General features: G+C 41.8%; 1 protein-coding gene across 1 annotated transcript in view; it reads left to right on the forward strand.

Moving 5' to 3' along the window:
• LOC133561295 (G-protein coupled receptor 78-like) overlaps window positions 1-9,394 on the forward strand; it is a 15,348-nt gene extending 5,954 nt beyond the window's left edge. Inside the window, exons 2-3 of the mRNA XM_061914659.1 lie at window positions 5,672-5,785; window positions 7,909-9,394. Coding sequence (XP_061770643.1) covers window positions 5,672-5,785; window positions 7,909-8,143 — 349 coding nt within the window. The 3' untranslated portion in view covers window positions 8,144-9,394. The remainder of the gene's footprint in view (window positions 1-5,671; window positions 5,786-7,908) is intronic.
• The last annotated feature ends 8,178 nt before the right edge of the window (window positions 9,395-17,572 follow it).

Raw genomic sequence — 17,572 nt, forward strand, 5'->3', positions numbered from 1 at the left:
CTCCTGTTGGTAATATTAAAAGCATCTTACCTGCGCATCGCTTTCCTGGTTCCTGCGCATCGCTTTCCTGGTTCCTGCATTTAGGGGTCGCTTACTACAGCTGCCATGCGAGTTTGTGACATATTATACTCTATAAATGTTGGTCTTACTTAAAAATGCAGACATTTAGTTGTATTCAGTGTTAAAAAATATTATATGGCTCTCACGGAAATACATTTTAAAATATTTGGCTTAAATGGCTCTCCCAGCCAAAAAGGTTCCTAATCCCCGTTTTAGGTCATGGGTGTCAAACTCTGGCCTGCGGGCAAAATTTGGCCCGCCGTGTAATTTCATTTGGCCCTTGAGGCAATATCAAATTAACATTATAGCTGGCCCGCCGCTGTAACACCATATTCACTGCTAACACTCATACTCGTCAACCCTCCCAATTTTCCTGGGAGACACCCGAAGTTCAGTGCCCCTCCCGAATTTCTCCCGATTTCCACCCGGACAATAATATTGGGGGCGGGCTGTAAAAGCACTGCTTTTGGCGTTCTCTACATGTCGCCACGTCCGCTTTTCTTCCATAAAAACAGCGTGCCGGCCCACTCACATAATATATGCGGCGCATACACACACACAAGTGTATGCAATGCATACTTGGTCAACAGCCATACAGGTCACACTGAGGGTGGCTGTATAAACAAGGTTAACACTGTTACAAATATGCGCCACACTGTGAACCCACAGCAAACAAGAATGACAACCACATTTCGGGAGAACATCCGTAACACAACATAAACACAACCGGACAAATACCCAGAACCCCTTGCATCACTAACTCTTCCGGGACGCAATAATATACACCCTCGCTACCACCAAACCCCGCCCCAACTCAAACCCGCCGCCGAAAAAAGGCCTTAAATTTGTGTTTTTATTTAATTTGATATGCCATTGATATTTTTTAATTATATATTATTTGAAACTGGATTTTGCATGTCACTATAAAGTTATATAAGCCTTGCTTGGTCAATATTCAATGCAAAACTTGTTTGGGTCCCTATTAAAGGGTTAATTTGTTCAACATCGGCCCGCGGCTCTGTTCAGTTTTAAATTTTGGCCCGTTCTGTATTTGAGTTTGACACCACTGTTTTAGGTGGTAGCGTCTATTGTAGCGTCCCGGAAGAGTTAGTGCTGCAAGGGGTTCTGGGTATTTGTTCTGTTGTGTTACGGTGCGGATGCTTTCCCGAAATGTGTTTGTCATTCTTGTTTGGTGTGGGTTCACAGTGTGGTGCATATTTGTAACAGTGTTAATGTTGTTTATACGGCCACCCTCAGTGTGACCTGTATAGCTGTTGACTAAGTATACTTTGCATTCACTTATGAGTGTGTACAAGCTGCTTATATCATGAGGCTTGGCCGGCACGCTGTTTGTATGGAGGATAAGCGGACGTGACGACAGGTTGTAGAGAACGTTAAAGCCATTGCCTTCAAGGCACGGCCCCCAATATTGTTGTCCGGGTGGAAATTGGGAGATATTCACGAGAATGGTTGCCCAGGGAGATTTTCGGGAGGGGCACTGAACTTCGGAGTCTCCCGGGAAAATCGGGAGGGTTGGCAAGTATGAGTATTAGCGGTGAATGCGGTGTTACAGCGGCACCGCCTCTGTATAATACCGGCGGGCCAGCTCTAATGTTAATTTGATTTTGCCTCCAGGGCCAAATTAAATTACATGGCAGGCCAAATTTGGCCCACGGGCCAGAGTTTGACACCAGATGTGGCTCTTTTGATCAGTGGTCCCCAACCTTTTTGTAGCTGCGGACCGGTCAACGCTTGATAATTTGTCCCGCGGCCCGTTGTTTTAATTAAAAAATAATTAAAATTAATAAAACATTCTTCTGCGGCCCGGTACCAATCGAGCCACGGCCCTGTACAGGGCCGCGGCCCAGTGGTTGGGGACCACTGCTTTTGATGAATGCACCTGGCTCTCAGATAAATCTTCGCTGACATTGCTTAACGGTAAGTAATGAATAATTCTGCTTGTAATCACATTGTCAAAAATAACGTTCAAAATATAAAACATTCTTATGCCTTTTAATCCATCCATCCGGTTTCTACCGCACCCGTTCAAGAAGTTGCATTAATGGTAAGAAGGTTTAGCTCGCTTGGTAGAGTGGCCGTGCCAGCAACTTGAGGGTTGCAGATTCGATTCCCGCTTCCGCCATACTAGTCACTGCCGTTGTGTCCTTGGGCAAGACACTTTACCCACCTGCTCCCAGTGCCACCCACACTGGTTTGAATGTAACTTAGATATTGGGTTTCACTATGTAAAGCGCTTTGAGTCACTAGAGAAAAAGCGCTATATAAATATAATTCACTTGACTATTTGTTGTTGGTTAGCTTCAGAATAACAATGTTATTAAAAAGAATACGAGACTTATTATACTGTAAAAATGTATGGCCTTACTTTGAAATGCAATCATTTAGTTGTATTCAGTCTTTAAAAAAGTACTAATTGGCTCTCACGGAAATACTATTTAAAATATTTGGCTTGTATGGCTCTCTTAGCCAAAAAGGTTCCCGACCCCTGATATAGCATATAACTGAATGCAGCTGAGATAGGCTCCAGCACCCCCGCGACCCCGAACGGGACAAGCGGTAGGAAATGGATGGATGTTTTGCCATTTGGAGTTCTATAATTGTTTGTATGCAGAATATTGCAAAAAAAAAATATATGGAGAAAATTGTAAGTTTTTTTTAATGTTTACAATGATACAAAACAAAATGTACAACTAATAAAAAAAGAAAAAATGTATCTCTTCCATATAAAATACCAAAAAAAAAAAAAAAGAATCCAAATTTACCTCCAAAATATGTGAATACAATCGACCACAATCCAATTTGACAGAAATGTATCTATTTGTAAAGGTAATCACCAAAAAAGTAAAAAAAACACAAAAAGTGAGCATTTTGGTGATATTATTATTATTATTATCCATCCGTTTTCTACCACTTCTCCCTTTCGGGGATCGCGGGGGGTGTTGGAGCCTTTTTTTTATTTTATCATTTTTATTTTTATTTTTATTTTTATTGAAGGCCTACTGAAACCCACTACTACCGACCACGCAGTCTGATAGATTATATATCAATGATGAAATATTAACATTTCAACACATGCCAATACGGCCGGTTTAGTTTACTAAATCGCAATTTTAAATTTCCTGCGGAGTTTCTTGTTAAAAACGTTGCGGAATGATGACGCGTGCGTGTGACGTCACGGAATGTCAGGCAATATTAGCACAACACCACTTGCGGCTAAAAGTCGTCTCTTTTCATCGCGCAATTAAACAGTATTTTGGACATCTGTGTTGCTGAATCTTTTGCAATCTGTTCAATTTATAATGGAGAAGTCAAAGTAGAAAGATGGAGTTGGGAAGCTTTAGCCTTTAGCCACACAAACACACGGTGATTCCTTGTTTAAAATTCCCGGAGGTGAAGCTTTACTATGGATCAGAGCGGTCAAGCGAACATGGATCTCGACCACTTGTCAACCGGCAGATTTCGGTGAGAAAATTGTGTTAAAAAGTCGCCTCTTACCGGAGATCTGTGGAGTTTGCGCCGTCCTTATATCTGCCGTGACTTCCCTCAGACACTGGCCTCAAGACACCTGTGGACACACCCCTCCGACTATCACTAAAACACTAACAACACAATAGAAAGATAAGGGATTTCCCAGAATTATCTTAGTAAATGTGTCTAAAAACATTTACCCAATGCAATCGCCTTTTTAAAAAAAACAACTTTATTTTATTATTGTTATTTTTTTCTAGTCCTTCGCTATCATTATCATCCACAAATCTTTCATCCTCGCTCAAATTAATGGGGAAATTGTCGTTTTCTCGGTCTGAATAGCACTTTTTGTTGGAGGCTCCCATTAAAAACAATGTGAGGACGTGAGGAGCCCTCACCCTTGCGACGTCATCGTCTGCGACTTCCGGTTCAGGGAAGGCTTTTTTATCAGCACCAAAAGTTGTGAACTTTATCGTGGATGTTCTCTACTAAATCCTTTCAGCAAAAATATGGCAATATCGCAAAATGATCAAGTATGACACATAGAATGGACCTGCTATCCCCGTTTGAATAAGAAAATCTCATTTCAGTAGGCCTTTAATCAGTCCAACAAAATAACACACAATAATACCATCAATCCATCCATCCATTTTATACCGCTTGTCCCTTTCGGGGTGGTGGGCGGTGCTGGAGCCCTATTTTGTTTGATTGGTTATTCAATTTTTTTTATTAATCAGTCCAACAAAAAACACACAACAATAACATCCATACATCCATTTTCTACCGCTTGTCCCTTTGGGGGTCGCGGGGTATGCTGGACCCTTACTTTGTTTAATTTTTTTTTTTTTTTTAATTAATCAGTCCAACAAAATAACACACAACAATACCATCCATCCATCCATTTTCTACCGCTTTTCCCTTTTGGGGTCGCAGGGGTGCTGGACCCTTATTTTTTTATTATTTTTTTATTAATCAGTCCAACAAAATAACACACAACAATACCACAATATTACAATTCCAATTCCAAAACCAAACCCGGTTTTATATCAGAATAGCAATCAACAGAGCATTTGAGAGGACACACAAACATACCACAAAACAATCCAAAAGTACTCAAAACAAAAATGAATAATATCAACAACAGTATCAATATTAATAAGAATTCCAACATAACCATGATTAGAAATCCCTCATTGACATTATCACCACAGCCATTTAAAAAAATAAAAATAAAAACCTTTAAAAAAATGAACAATAGTGTGGCAGTGGCTTGCACTTGTGTCACATCTCATGAGCTCGACAACACATTGTGTCCAATGTTTTTTACAAAGATTTAAAAAAAAAAATCACATTTTAGGTTCATTTAATAGTTAAAACACATAAATGACGCATCACTATCTAAACTAAATGCAGTTTTTTTCTACTGGTATCATTTCCATAGTTTATGTATACCAGTCAGTATGTATTATGTGTGTATACCAGTAAGTACGAGTTGGACTATCTACATCCATCCATTTTTTTAGTATAACCCTTTTTGTTATGATGCATATATTTAACATTTTCCTAAGGGAACTATCTTGCAGGAATCAATAAAGTACTATCTATTTATCTATTGAAATAAATGCATTTTTACTCTTTGATGACACGTTACTAAATTGATGCAGATCACCAAGAATAAACATTTGCAGGTGTTTATGTTTAAGAATGTGATTGCATTTTTGTAATATTAATACTGCATTGTGGGGCTCAAAAATAGATGTTTAGTGTAAATATAGAACAAGTAAAATCCTTTACTGGTAATTAATGTAAATATAAAATGTACAATTGAACTAAAATCTAAATAAACACAGGCACATTTCGGATCAACATTAGAATGCACAAATAACATAAATAATTTATTTTGCAATTCAACTCAAGCAATTTACAAAATAAGAACATTTTAGGGCTCCATGGCATTTTTAACAAACTATACTGTAAATAAGACCTTTCCCCCATAATATCTCAATTAAAACTCCTACAATCAAGTGAAAAAATATTTGCTTTTGAATACATGCTATAGGCCACACAAGTGTAAGTCCACGTGTCTTCATTTGAGTGTGAAATATAAATTCTATTTTTTCAGTGTGAAGCAGCGATGTATTGCAGAGCAAAAGAGGCGGAAGCTGAGAGCCACCAAGAAGATCAGCATCTTTATCGGCTCCTTCCTTGTCTGCTTTGCTCCCTACGTGATCACCAGGTACCCTTCAAGATTTGGATTGTTCACTATCCAGCATTAAAAAAAAAACATGCCAATGTGCATTTTTCATCAAAATATTTGGGTCTTTTTCAGAATTCAATTGAGTTTACTGGGATTAATCACAAATCAAAATGATTTTAACAGCACTTGTATTTACCATATTTTTCGGACTATACGACGCACTTAAAATCCTTTAATTTTCTTAAAAATCGACATTGCGCCTTATGACCCGGTGCGTCTAGTGTACGGAATAATTTTAGTTGTGCTTACCGAGCTCGAAGCAATTTTTTTTGGTAGTGAAGTGAATTATATTTATATAGCGCTTCTCTTTAGTGACTCAAAGCGCTTTACATAGTGAAAACCCAATATCTAAGTTACATTTAAACCAGTGTGGGTGGCACTGGGAGCAGGTAGGTAAAGTGTATTGCCCAAAGACACAACGACAGTGACTAGGATGGCGGAAGTGGGGATCGAACCTGGAACCCTCAAGTTGCTTGCACGGCCACTCTACAAACCGAGCTATACTGCCCCACTTAACATTACAAAATGGTACATTGTGTAATGATAAGTGTGACCAGTAGATGGCAGTCACAAATAAGAGAGATACGTGTAGACTGCAATACGATGGCAGTCACACACAAGAGATACACAGAGACTGCAATATGACGCCAGTAAACAACACCAAAACTTTAAATGTTCCATTGAAAATATAGAACGTTATACACGGCACTCAAAAATCTGTCAAAACATTTTAGTATGACTTTGAAGCCGCACAGCTTGATGGATTGTCGGCCCATTACGACTACCGTAGTCAGAGATGCAAATATTACTATGGTGTGTGTATGAGGACCGCAAAATGGCAGCCTTTGACAGACATATTATCTAGTGTTTTGTTTCACAATATTATGCAAAACCAACTTTTCTTACCTTCTGGTACCTGCTGATGTGTATTTGAGATCCGCATAAGTCCTGAATATTTGCGCACGTCCGCCACTGTAGTACGTGTCGACACCGTTGTCGATAAGCTTCTTCTTTTTCACTATCTTCTTGTTATGTGACATTCACCCTCTGCTGTTGCCATTTCTGATATAAAGTAGTGTAAAGTTTTAACTTATATCTCGCTATCAAATCGCTAAAAACTACCGGTGAAGTGAGTGTACATGATTCACCCACAGAACTTTAGTTATTAGAGCGTTCCTGTCGGACGGGTTTTTCACGGGACGCATATCCGGCGTTGTTGTTGCATTATTTAGCCACAAGTGAGGAGATGCTGCTCAGTTATTGATTGAAGTAAAGTCTGAATGTCATTAAAACAGTTAGCTCCATCTTTTGACACTTCTTCCACGCCCGTCCATGCACGCTACACCGCTACAACAAAGATGACGGAAAGAAGACGCTGTCAAAGCTGAGCCACGTATATAAGACCGCCCACCAGAGGCCTAGTGGTTAGACTGTCCGCCCTCAGATCGGTAGGTTGTGAGTTCAAACCCCAGCCAAGTCATTGATCGATTGATTGAAACTTTTATTAGTAGATTGCACAGTTCGGTACATATTCCATACAAATGACCACTAAATGGTAACACCCGAATAAGTTTTTCAACTTGTTTAAGTCGGGGTCCACGTTAATCAATTTATTCATACCAAAGACTATAAAAATGTGACCCATTAGCTCCTTGCTTGGTACTCAGCATTAAGGGTTGAAATTGGGGGTTAATCACCAAAAATGATTCTCGGGCGTGGCACTGCTGCTGCCCACTGCTCCCCTCACCTCCCAGGAGGTGAACAAAGTAATGGACAAATTTCACCACACCTAGTGTGTGTGTGACAATCATTGGTACTTTTACTTTTAACTTAACTTAATACAATACGCCACATCCTGAAACAACTGTCAGAAAGCGGCTTGAAGATGATCTGTAAAACAAAATCTATGCAACATTTTGACCAAAGAACCACCATTACATGTTATCTAGACGACAAGGAAGTGTTTTACATTTAGAAAAATGATCATAATATGACTCCTTTAATGCGCCTTTTAATCTGGTGCGCCTTATGGTCCAGAAAATATGATAGCTTTTTTCGAAAATGTACTTTTGTCCAGACTGACTCGGTTCCTTTCTTTTCAGGTTAGCGGAGCTCCTCCCCTTTGTGGACGTTAACCGTCGCTGGGGCATCATCAGCAAGTGCCTGACGTACAGCAAGGCCGCCTCAGACCCCTTCGCCTACTCCCTCTGGCGCCAGCAGTACAAGAAGGTAGCGCTCCGCGTATTCAACCGCCTGCTCCGTCGCAACCTCCCGTCATCGGACCAAAACAGCTCGCTGGATACGGAGAGCGATTATTGCCTGCAGAGGGTCAGCTAGCATCCCGTGGCTGCATGGCGGTAAAATAAAAACAAACCCTTAGTGGGTGGCGAGGTGTTCGTGGGAGTCGGCCAAGGCCAGACTGATGGCATCGAAAGGGCGAGGCAGCTTTAGAAAACAAGGGAGGGTGAGTCTTTGGCCGCTCTGATGATGAATCTATTCCATCAGACAAGTTATGGGATGGTTCTCCAAGTTTTTGGACTTTCGGGACCACCAATTCTGGAAGCTCTTATTTGGAATCAACGGTCTGTAGCTTTCCGAGAAAGACTTAAGGTTCGTCGGCTGGCTTTTTAGTCACTGTCCAGTCCAAAATTCTCATGAACAGTAGCTGTCTTGTGATGTTTTCATAGGATCTGATATCTGCTCCAAATTGGACATTTTTAAATAGTGTTTAAACTCTGCTCCAACCCCCCCAAAAAAGGATAGTGCACATATTTTACCCCAAAAACCGTGGTTTTGTGTTTTGATGTCATTTTGATTAGTAATCAGAATACTTAAAAAAAATATATAGCAAATATAACTGATTTATAAACACACCAATTTGAAATGATCATGATTATCATCGTTGTCTTTTTGCATGCATTTTCATTTTATTTATGATTTTATAAAGAAAAATACATCAAAACATGCTTTTTTAAAATTCCTTCAGGGTCATTGACTGGCTTTTATGCCACTGTTCGGTTAAAAATGTTAACTAAGGGCATAATAATGTTATTATGGTTCTTTGTTGATATTGTTTTAGTAAATATTTTGATTATAGTAAGGATTATGTCAATAAAACCTACCAAAGTGCTTATATAATAGTGTATATATATACAGTCCCTTAAAAGAAGGCCATTCAAATCAAATCAAATCAACTTTATTTATAAAGCACATTTAAAATTTACCAAAGGGTAGCCAAAGTGCTGTACAATAGGCAGGTTAAAAGATAACACAAGAAAAAACGAGCAAACCAAACATAACAAAACAGAGCACCATTTATAAAAAACAAAACAAAAAAAAACAACAACAAAAACATAGAAACAGGTTCACAGCAGGTGCATTATGGGATGCCATAGCTACAGCCAAGGCTAAGTTGAATGTATATGGTGTATCATCAGGAAACCCCCACAAAATATCCTCCAGGTCAGTTGGCCAGCTTTTTAGTCACGGTTTGTTTTAAAAGTTGGAATATTAGGTCAGTTATTATGCTTTTTGGTATTTTTGTCTTGTTCAGGGCATTAATAATGCCCTGTAATTCAAAACTGTTGTAGTGCCAGATTGAATATGAATATTAATACCGTTTACTGTTCTTTGTACATGTGACTAGGTAACAGGGCTAATGTGCAATAAAACCTGTTGATTGGGTAATTATTGTCATTTATTCTTATTTAACAATAGTTTTTTATTTATTTAGATAGTACTGTATTGACATGATTCACCATGATTACCGTAGTTTCCGGACCAGAGGGCGCAACGGATTATAAGGCGCACTGCCGATTAATAGTCTATTTTCGATCTTTTTTCATATATAATGCACTTCGGGTAATAGGGCACATTAAAGGAGTCATATTATTATTATTTTTTTTCTATATTGAAAACACTTCCTTATGGTCTACACAACATGTAATGGCGGTTATTTGGTCAAAATGTTGCATGGATGATGTTTTACAGATCATCTTCAAGTTGCTGTCTGACAGTCGCTTCAGGATGTGCCGTTTTGTGTGCGGTCTTATTTACGTGGCTCTCCTTCCGCTGCGTCTTTTCTCCGTTTTCTTTGTTGTAGCCATGTAGCCTGCAAGGACGGGAGTGGAAAAAGTGTCAAAAGGTGGAGCTAACTGTTTTAATGACATTCAGACTTTACTTAAATCATGTTGTGACAGGGGTTTTTTCACAGCTTACTGCGAGGATTGTTCTTCCAGGATGCAAACAGACTTTTCCGGACAACGGTATAAGGTAGGAACATTATTTAATTTTGGCTATAAAAAAAAAAATAGAACAAACAAAAAGGCGCACGAGGCGAAAACACAACTAAAACAGAACTATGGACCAGAAACAAAACTCACTAAACTATGGCATAAATAAACAAAACTTACTTGGCAAGAAAACAAGCAGCATGAACAATGGCGTCAAAATAACAAGAACTGTCAAAACAGGGCAATGTCGCCAGGCAGACTAACTGAAAAAGACTGGCTTGAATTATAATCTCTGATTAGCGACAGGTGCGTGATCCAAACAAATGAGGCAGGTGAAACTAATGAGTCGCCATGGTGACAAAACCAACAAGGAAGCGCAAAAAGGAACTAATGGAGTCCAAAAACTAACAAAGAATAACAAAACATAATCCAAACCACAGAACATGACAAATTAATAACGAAGCAGCATCTCCTCATCCGCCGGAAATGTGGCCCGTTGGAAAACCGTCCAAACGGAACTCTCTAGTAACTAAAGTTCCTTGGGTGAATAATGTAACTCACTACACCGGTATGTTTTAGCGCTTCCATGGCGAGTTCACTGACAGATATTAGTAAGAACTTTCCGCTACTTTATATTAGAAATGGCAACAGCGAACAGCGAAGGATGAATGTCCCATAACAAGAAGATAGAGAAAAAGAAGAAGCTTATCGATTACGACGGACGCGCAATTCCTCAGGACTAACGCAGATCCCAAATACAGATCAGCAGGTACCAGAAGGTAAGAAAAGTTGCTTTTGCATAGTATTGCGAAACAATACACCAGATAATGTGTCTTACCTTATACAAACACCATAATAAAACTCCAATTTTGAAACACAGTACAATCCATCAAACGGCGTGGCTTCTTCGTACTAAAACATTTTGACTGATTTTCAAACCCTGTGTGTAATGTTGTGTATTTTCAATGGAACATATAAAATGTTGGTTTTGTTTATTTGAGTCATTTTGCAGTCTACATGATCTCTTATGTGTGACTGCCATTATATTGCAGTCTGTATGTATCTCTTATGTTTGTCTGCCATTTACTGGTCACACTTATCATTACACCATGTACCAAAATACATTGCTTTGAGGTTGGTAAACAAAACCAGAATTATTCCATGCATTAGGCACACCGGGTTATAAGGCGCACTGTCGAGTTTTGAGAAAAAAAAAAAGTATTTTAAGTGCGCCTTACAGTCCGTAAAATATGGTAAGAGAACTAAATGTGACTATTATCGTTGAAAGGAAATAACTTGATGCACTGCTTGACACACAAACTGTCATGATCCGTGGCCTGGAGCATGTTTTTGTTATGTTCTGATATTTTTGGACTCCCTTAGTTCCTGTTTTGTGCGCTTCTGGGTTTGTTTTGGTTTCTATGGGGATTAATTTGGTTCCCCTGCCTCTGATTACTGGTCGGCACGCTCACCGGCAGTCGACCACTAATCAGAGAGCTATTTATACACCTCTCTCGCCACACTCCTCCTGGCTTCTTTGTATGCTTCATGCAACTGTTACGTTAGGATATTCCTGGTTCTTGTTTCTAAGTTTCCTGTGCTAAGTTTTTGCTTTAGCTTCCGCAATACAAAACCCAAGATCATTTCTCGATGTTGTCTGCTTTTTAACATGAGCACACCCATTAACGACCTAATATTTGAAATCTGTGCCAATATTACAGCGGACATCACAAGAAACAAGTTGTACGGATTTGCTAATCCTCGTGTGATGCCATAGGTCAACCGGAAAAGTAATTCAGTCATCCGCACTAAAATAAAACAAGCGCCAAAAGTCGCGTTTGAGAGCTTGCATGGACACTTGAACTTCAGTTGCGTTTTGGAACCGTGTCGATCTCTTCCCAGCAGCAATAACGCTAGCATGTCATCTGCCATAAATACAACAGGTACTAACTATTAAGTTAGCACTATCACCTGTTAAATAGAAATGAATGCCTTCTCAATTAGATGAGCAAGATGGGAGACAGATTATGACTGGCTCTGAGGTGGGCAGTAGGTACTCGTGAAGGGTATTTCCGGTCTTGTCACCCCTTCCCGGGCAGGAGGGCAACACGGCAGTGCGGTTGGATCAAAAGCGATGTCGGAGATGCTTTGCTGAACAAAAAGTTGCTTTATTACAAGAGAGCATCATTAAACAGGTCTGCAGTACCCAGAGGAGCCTAGGTTAAAAAAAAATAAGGACTCCATAACTGGAGAAGTCAAACACCACCACAACCTGACTATGTAAGGAGATGTTTGTGTGTAGTGACTGGGAAGACAACAGATGTATACCATAACTTGTAGGTTTGACGTTTAAGATAAACATGGAATCTCTACTCCAGGATAGAGCTATAACTTTTGCATTCAGAAGCCTGGTTTTATTGCTTCTTCTCGTGAGAGAGCTAATTCCAGTCCACATGCGAATGTCCAACTAAGGCTCCTTCTCAACCATTATTCACTTAAACCTGGTGATTCGCTTTCTCCAAGTTGGATATAAACATTTGCCATACGTTGAATGTGAGTGTGTATATGAATGTTTGTACAGTAAATGTATATGTACAGTATGTGTATATGCTTGTCTGTACAGTGAATGTATATGTACAGTATGTGTATGCGTGTAGATGGACGAACTTGGAGAATGTAGGTGTGTACTGTATTTGTGTATGTACTGTTTGTGGGAGCGTAGTAGGTACCTATGTTTGTATGTATGAATAACGGTGTGTGTGTGTTTGTATGTACAAAATATTTGACTCCCAGTGTGCGTGGGAGCTAGAGTACGGCCCCAGCCACCCAGAGAGCCCAACCCAAAAAGCAGGTGTGGCGCCCAGGGAACCAGGGACCACCGGCCCCACGCAGCCAGGCCGGCCAGCGACGGGGACCCAAGGGCCCGGCCCACCGCGCCGCCCGGAAGAGCCAGCAGTAGGCCGCAGAGAGACGCGCCCGGCAGAGGACAGGGCATGAGAGAAGCAGCGGACGGCTAAACCCCAAGCCATCGAGAGACAACCCCCACACGAGCAGAAAGGCGGGACGCCCCGCCCGGGGAAACCCAGAGACTCCCCGCAACCGGACGGGAAGACTGCCCCCGCCCCACCAGCACCCGAGCCCCCACTACCCCACCCCCACCCCCGGGGAGCACACCAGGCCACCCCACCCAAGACGGCTGCCACTGGACCACCCAGCGCAGGGCCACGGGAACCACCCACCCCACCCGCAGGGACCCCAACGATGGAGATGGAACAACCAGCAACCGCCCTGTCGACGTCCCGCCCCTGAGGGAGGGGGGGACGACAACAACAACATAATGATTAATATATTTTAAAAAATATATTAAAAATATATTAAAGAAAATAAATTACAATAAATACATATATATATATCTGCGATGAGGTGGCGAGTTGTCCAGGGTGTACCCCGCCTTTCGCCCGATTGTAGCTGAGATAGGCGCTAGCTCCCCCCGCGACCCCGAAAGGGAATAAGCGGTAGAAAATGGATGGATGGATGGATATATATATATATATATACACACACATACATATATACACATATACATCCACACACACACACATATATATATACATATACATACATATATACACATATACACACACATACACACATACATACATGCATGTATATGCAATACGTATACTGTATGCATATATACACATACATACATACACACAAACACATACACACATACATACATGCATATATGTAATGCATATATGTATATATACACATACATACACACACATACATACTGTATATACATACATATACACACACATACATACTTATATATACACATACATACATACATATACATATGTATATATATATACACACATATATACATACACATACATACATACACACATATATACAGTATATATATATACATACATACAAATGTACACATATACATACACACATTTACACACACACACATATATATATATATACATACATGCACACATACACACATACGTACAGTATGTATATACATATACACCCATACCTCCGCATACATATACTGTATACACACAAAAAAAAAGAATCAAAAGAAGATCACAGAAATGCTGACACACAAGATCAATAACCCAGCAGCTGGCCGACTCACAGCAACTCCGAATACCCTGCAGCACCAAGCTACCACAATGGATGAGGGGATTGGACTCAGCCGGCCCCAACCAAGACGGGCACCCAGAAGGGATGAGACCCAGGAGCTCCAGACGTACAGCCCGGATGCAGTAGCCTGAGGCGCCGACCCCTGATTGACCAGCAGGCCCAGAGCATATCCCCAGAAATATACATACACATATATATATATATATATATATATATATATATATATATATATATACACACACACGCCCATATACCCATATACATACATACACATACAGACATACATCAATATTATATAGATACATATATATACATACACTCATACACATATATACATGTATATATACACATACATACACATACATACACATGTATACATACATACAAACATAAATATATACATACATACATATACACACATACACATACATACATATGTATACATACCCACATATGCACTTACACACATACATATACACATCGATAAACACACACATACCTGTAACCATACATGCACACACATATACGTACATACACACATTAGCATCCATCCATCCATCCATCCATCTATCCATCCACACACGCACGCATGCACGCACGCACTCACACATATCTATACGACAACAAATCCATACACGGGTCGTAGGGTCAGCGATTAAGTCCCGGCGTCCACTGCCCACTGAGAACTAGCCGATCCCCCAAGCCACACAGGGACAATCCCCGACAAGTCTGCCCCAGACAACGGTGCGAAGCCGGGCGTGCCAGGGTGGCGCGGCAGGGCGCAAGGGCACCCAAGGCCCACACCCAACAAGCCAACCAACACGACAATAAACAAGTATGAAGCCGTCTAGTCCATCAGCCCCAACAACCACCAGGAGTGCCCGTTTCCACCAGTCACAACATCAGCCACCCCCCCGAACCGGACCCAGCAGCCACGGGCGCCCACACCACAAACAAACGGCATCAGAAACAGCAGCTGCAATAGCCCCAGACAGCCAGCACCACCCAATTAAATCAAAGTGATCGAGAAAAAAATAAAAAATAAATAAATAAATTGCGACCGGCAACCACACGCCAACAGGATCATGGAGACCAGCCCGCGCCAGCCCGCCAGTCAGCCCTAACGCTAACATGCAAACAAGAGACATCAACACCTCCCCCACCAATAGACCCCACCACCCCGGCCCAAACCCGCACAAACACACCACTGCCCAAACAACAGAGACACTGCATCCGGACCAGACAAAGGGGCTGCGCTGCCACCACATCAAGTCACCAACACGGACTCCACAGCGCAAGGACGGGCCACACGGGCACGGACCCCACTCAACAGGAAGCGAGACCCTCGCAACGCCCCACACAAATAAATAATTTATTGTAGTATTATTTCTTCTTTCAAAATAATATATAATAAAATAAAATTAAAAAAAATAATAATAACGATAATAAGATCCTCACACCTTCAGCGAGGTCTTTGCCCGGGAGTGGCAGGCCACCAGACCGCAGTCCCCGCAACCCACGCCGGACGAGGAGGCAATGAGGGATGCCCAACCCCCTCTTGCATGTGTACAGGGTCCCCAGAGTGTCTACTGTGTAGTTAAAATTTGGAGGCCAGCCATTACAGCCGACCTCCAGTCTCCATGATGTGTGTGCTGTAGCGTGAGTGAGATGTGTATGCCTGTGGGAACTAATAATGCGATTAAAATTGGGGGACATCAAGGTCATGGTGGGTCCCAACCAAGCCGAGCCCCCCAAATACCTACACCTGACCACTTTAAAGGACCCCATGCGAGTCCACCCACTGCCAAACAAAGCCAGCACCCGCCCACCCCAAACCAACCCTGCAGAGTCAATACCGGCAACCGAATGCAGAAAAACTGCACAGCCCCCATGCCCAATGCAAACACTGTATCCCGGCCATCCACACAGCAACGTGCCCATACGAGTCCCGGCCAGGGGACGGAGCGCCTCAATGGGGGAAGAAGCCAATGCATCCCGTCCGCACGTCAGTATTCAAACCAGCCGCCAAGCCAACGCCAGCCATCCCCCACAACTCCACAAGCGCGCAGACACCAATCACAGTACCCCAACCACTCCAACCCAACACAGCAATGCTAACCGCTGGTAGCACCGCAGCAACCATCACCACTACCGCCCGCTCACAGTACAAATGTCCACGGTTGCCGGAGCCAAAACAAAACAAAACAAACAAACAAAAAAAAAAAGTCAGACCCCGTAAACCATAACAACGCACACCCCCAGCTACCACCGAGGCCGCCAACACACCGACCCCAACTCATCCACATTCAGGCCAATCGAGCCACTGGACATCCACCTCGGTCGACCCAACACCCCAACGCACCGCCGACCACGGCCAGCGTCACAGCCCCATACAGCCACAGACAGCGCCGGGGAATGCCGCCGAGAGGCGAGCAGTACGCAGCCCCCTCGGAATGGGGAGGAAACGACCCGCAACCCAGCACACAGTAGACCCACCACCAATCCGACACATACATATACATATATACATATACATACGTATATATACATACATACATACATATACACACATACGTACAGTATGTATATACATATACACCCATACCTCCGCATACATACATATATATGTATGCATACTTATATATACACACAAACACACATATATATATATATATACACACACACACACACACACACACACACACACACACACACACACACACACACACACACACACACACACACACACACACACACACACACACACACACACACACACATACTATCAGGCTTGCCACTGACAGTTTGTTTGTGTTTTAGTTTTTCCTCTGTGTGTGTTCAGTATTTCCTGTCCTCAGTTCCTGTCTAGTGCTCTTATTTTGTCAGCTTCCTGTCTTGTTCCCTGAGTGCTGTGTTCCTCGACAGCTGCGGCTGATTGGCACCTGGGAACAGCTTTTGCCAATCAGCCCGCTCCTATTTGTATGGACTTGGTCCTGTGTCAGTTGCTGGATCATTGTATTGTCATTCGGACTTGTCTTTGCCATATGTTGCTCTTGTCGTGTCGATGTAATTCTTTTAAGCTATTACCTGTCGTGCTACATTTTGTCCTGGTCGTTGTAGCGGTAAGCTGTTCTCGTTAGCCATTAGTTATTTCCAGTTTTTCTGTTTGCTATCCACTACCTTCCATGCTAAAGTTCCTTTTTATTTTCTAGCTTCCAGTGCTAGCTCCTTTAGTTTTTCATTCCGCCCCCGTACGTGCTTTTTGTTTGTTTTTGTTTAATTTTGATTAGATCATGTTTTCATATTCTATGCCTGCCTCCGTCTCTGCATCTTGGGGTTCGTCACTAACAAGTAACTTTGAAACATACAT

Source organism: Nerophis ophidion, linkage group LG10, assembly GCF_033978795.1.
Source record: "Nerophis ophidion isolate RoL-2023_Sa linkage group LG10, RoL_Noph_v1.0, whole genome shotgun sequence".
NCBI classification, from domain to species: Eukaryota; Metazoa; Chordata; class Actinopteri; order Syngnathiformes; family Syngnathidae; genus Nerophis; species Nerophis ophidion.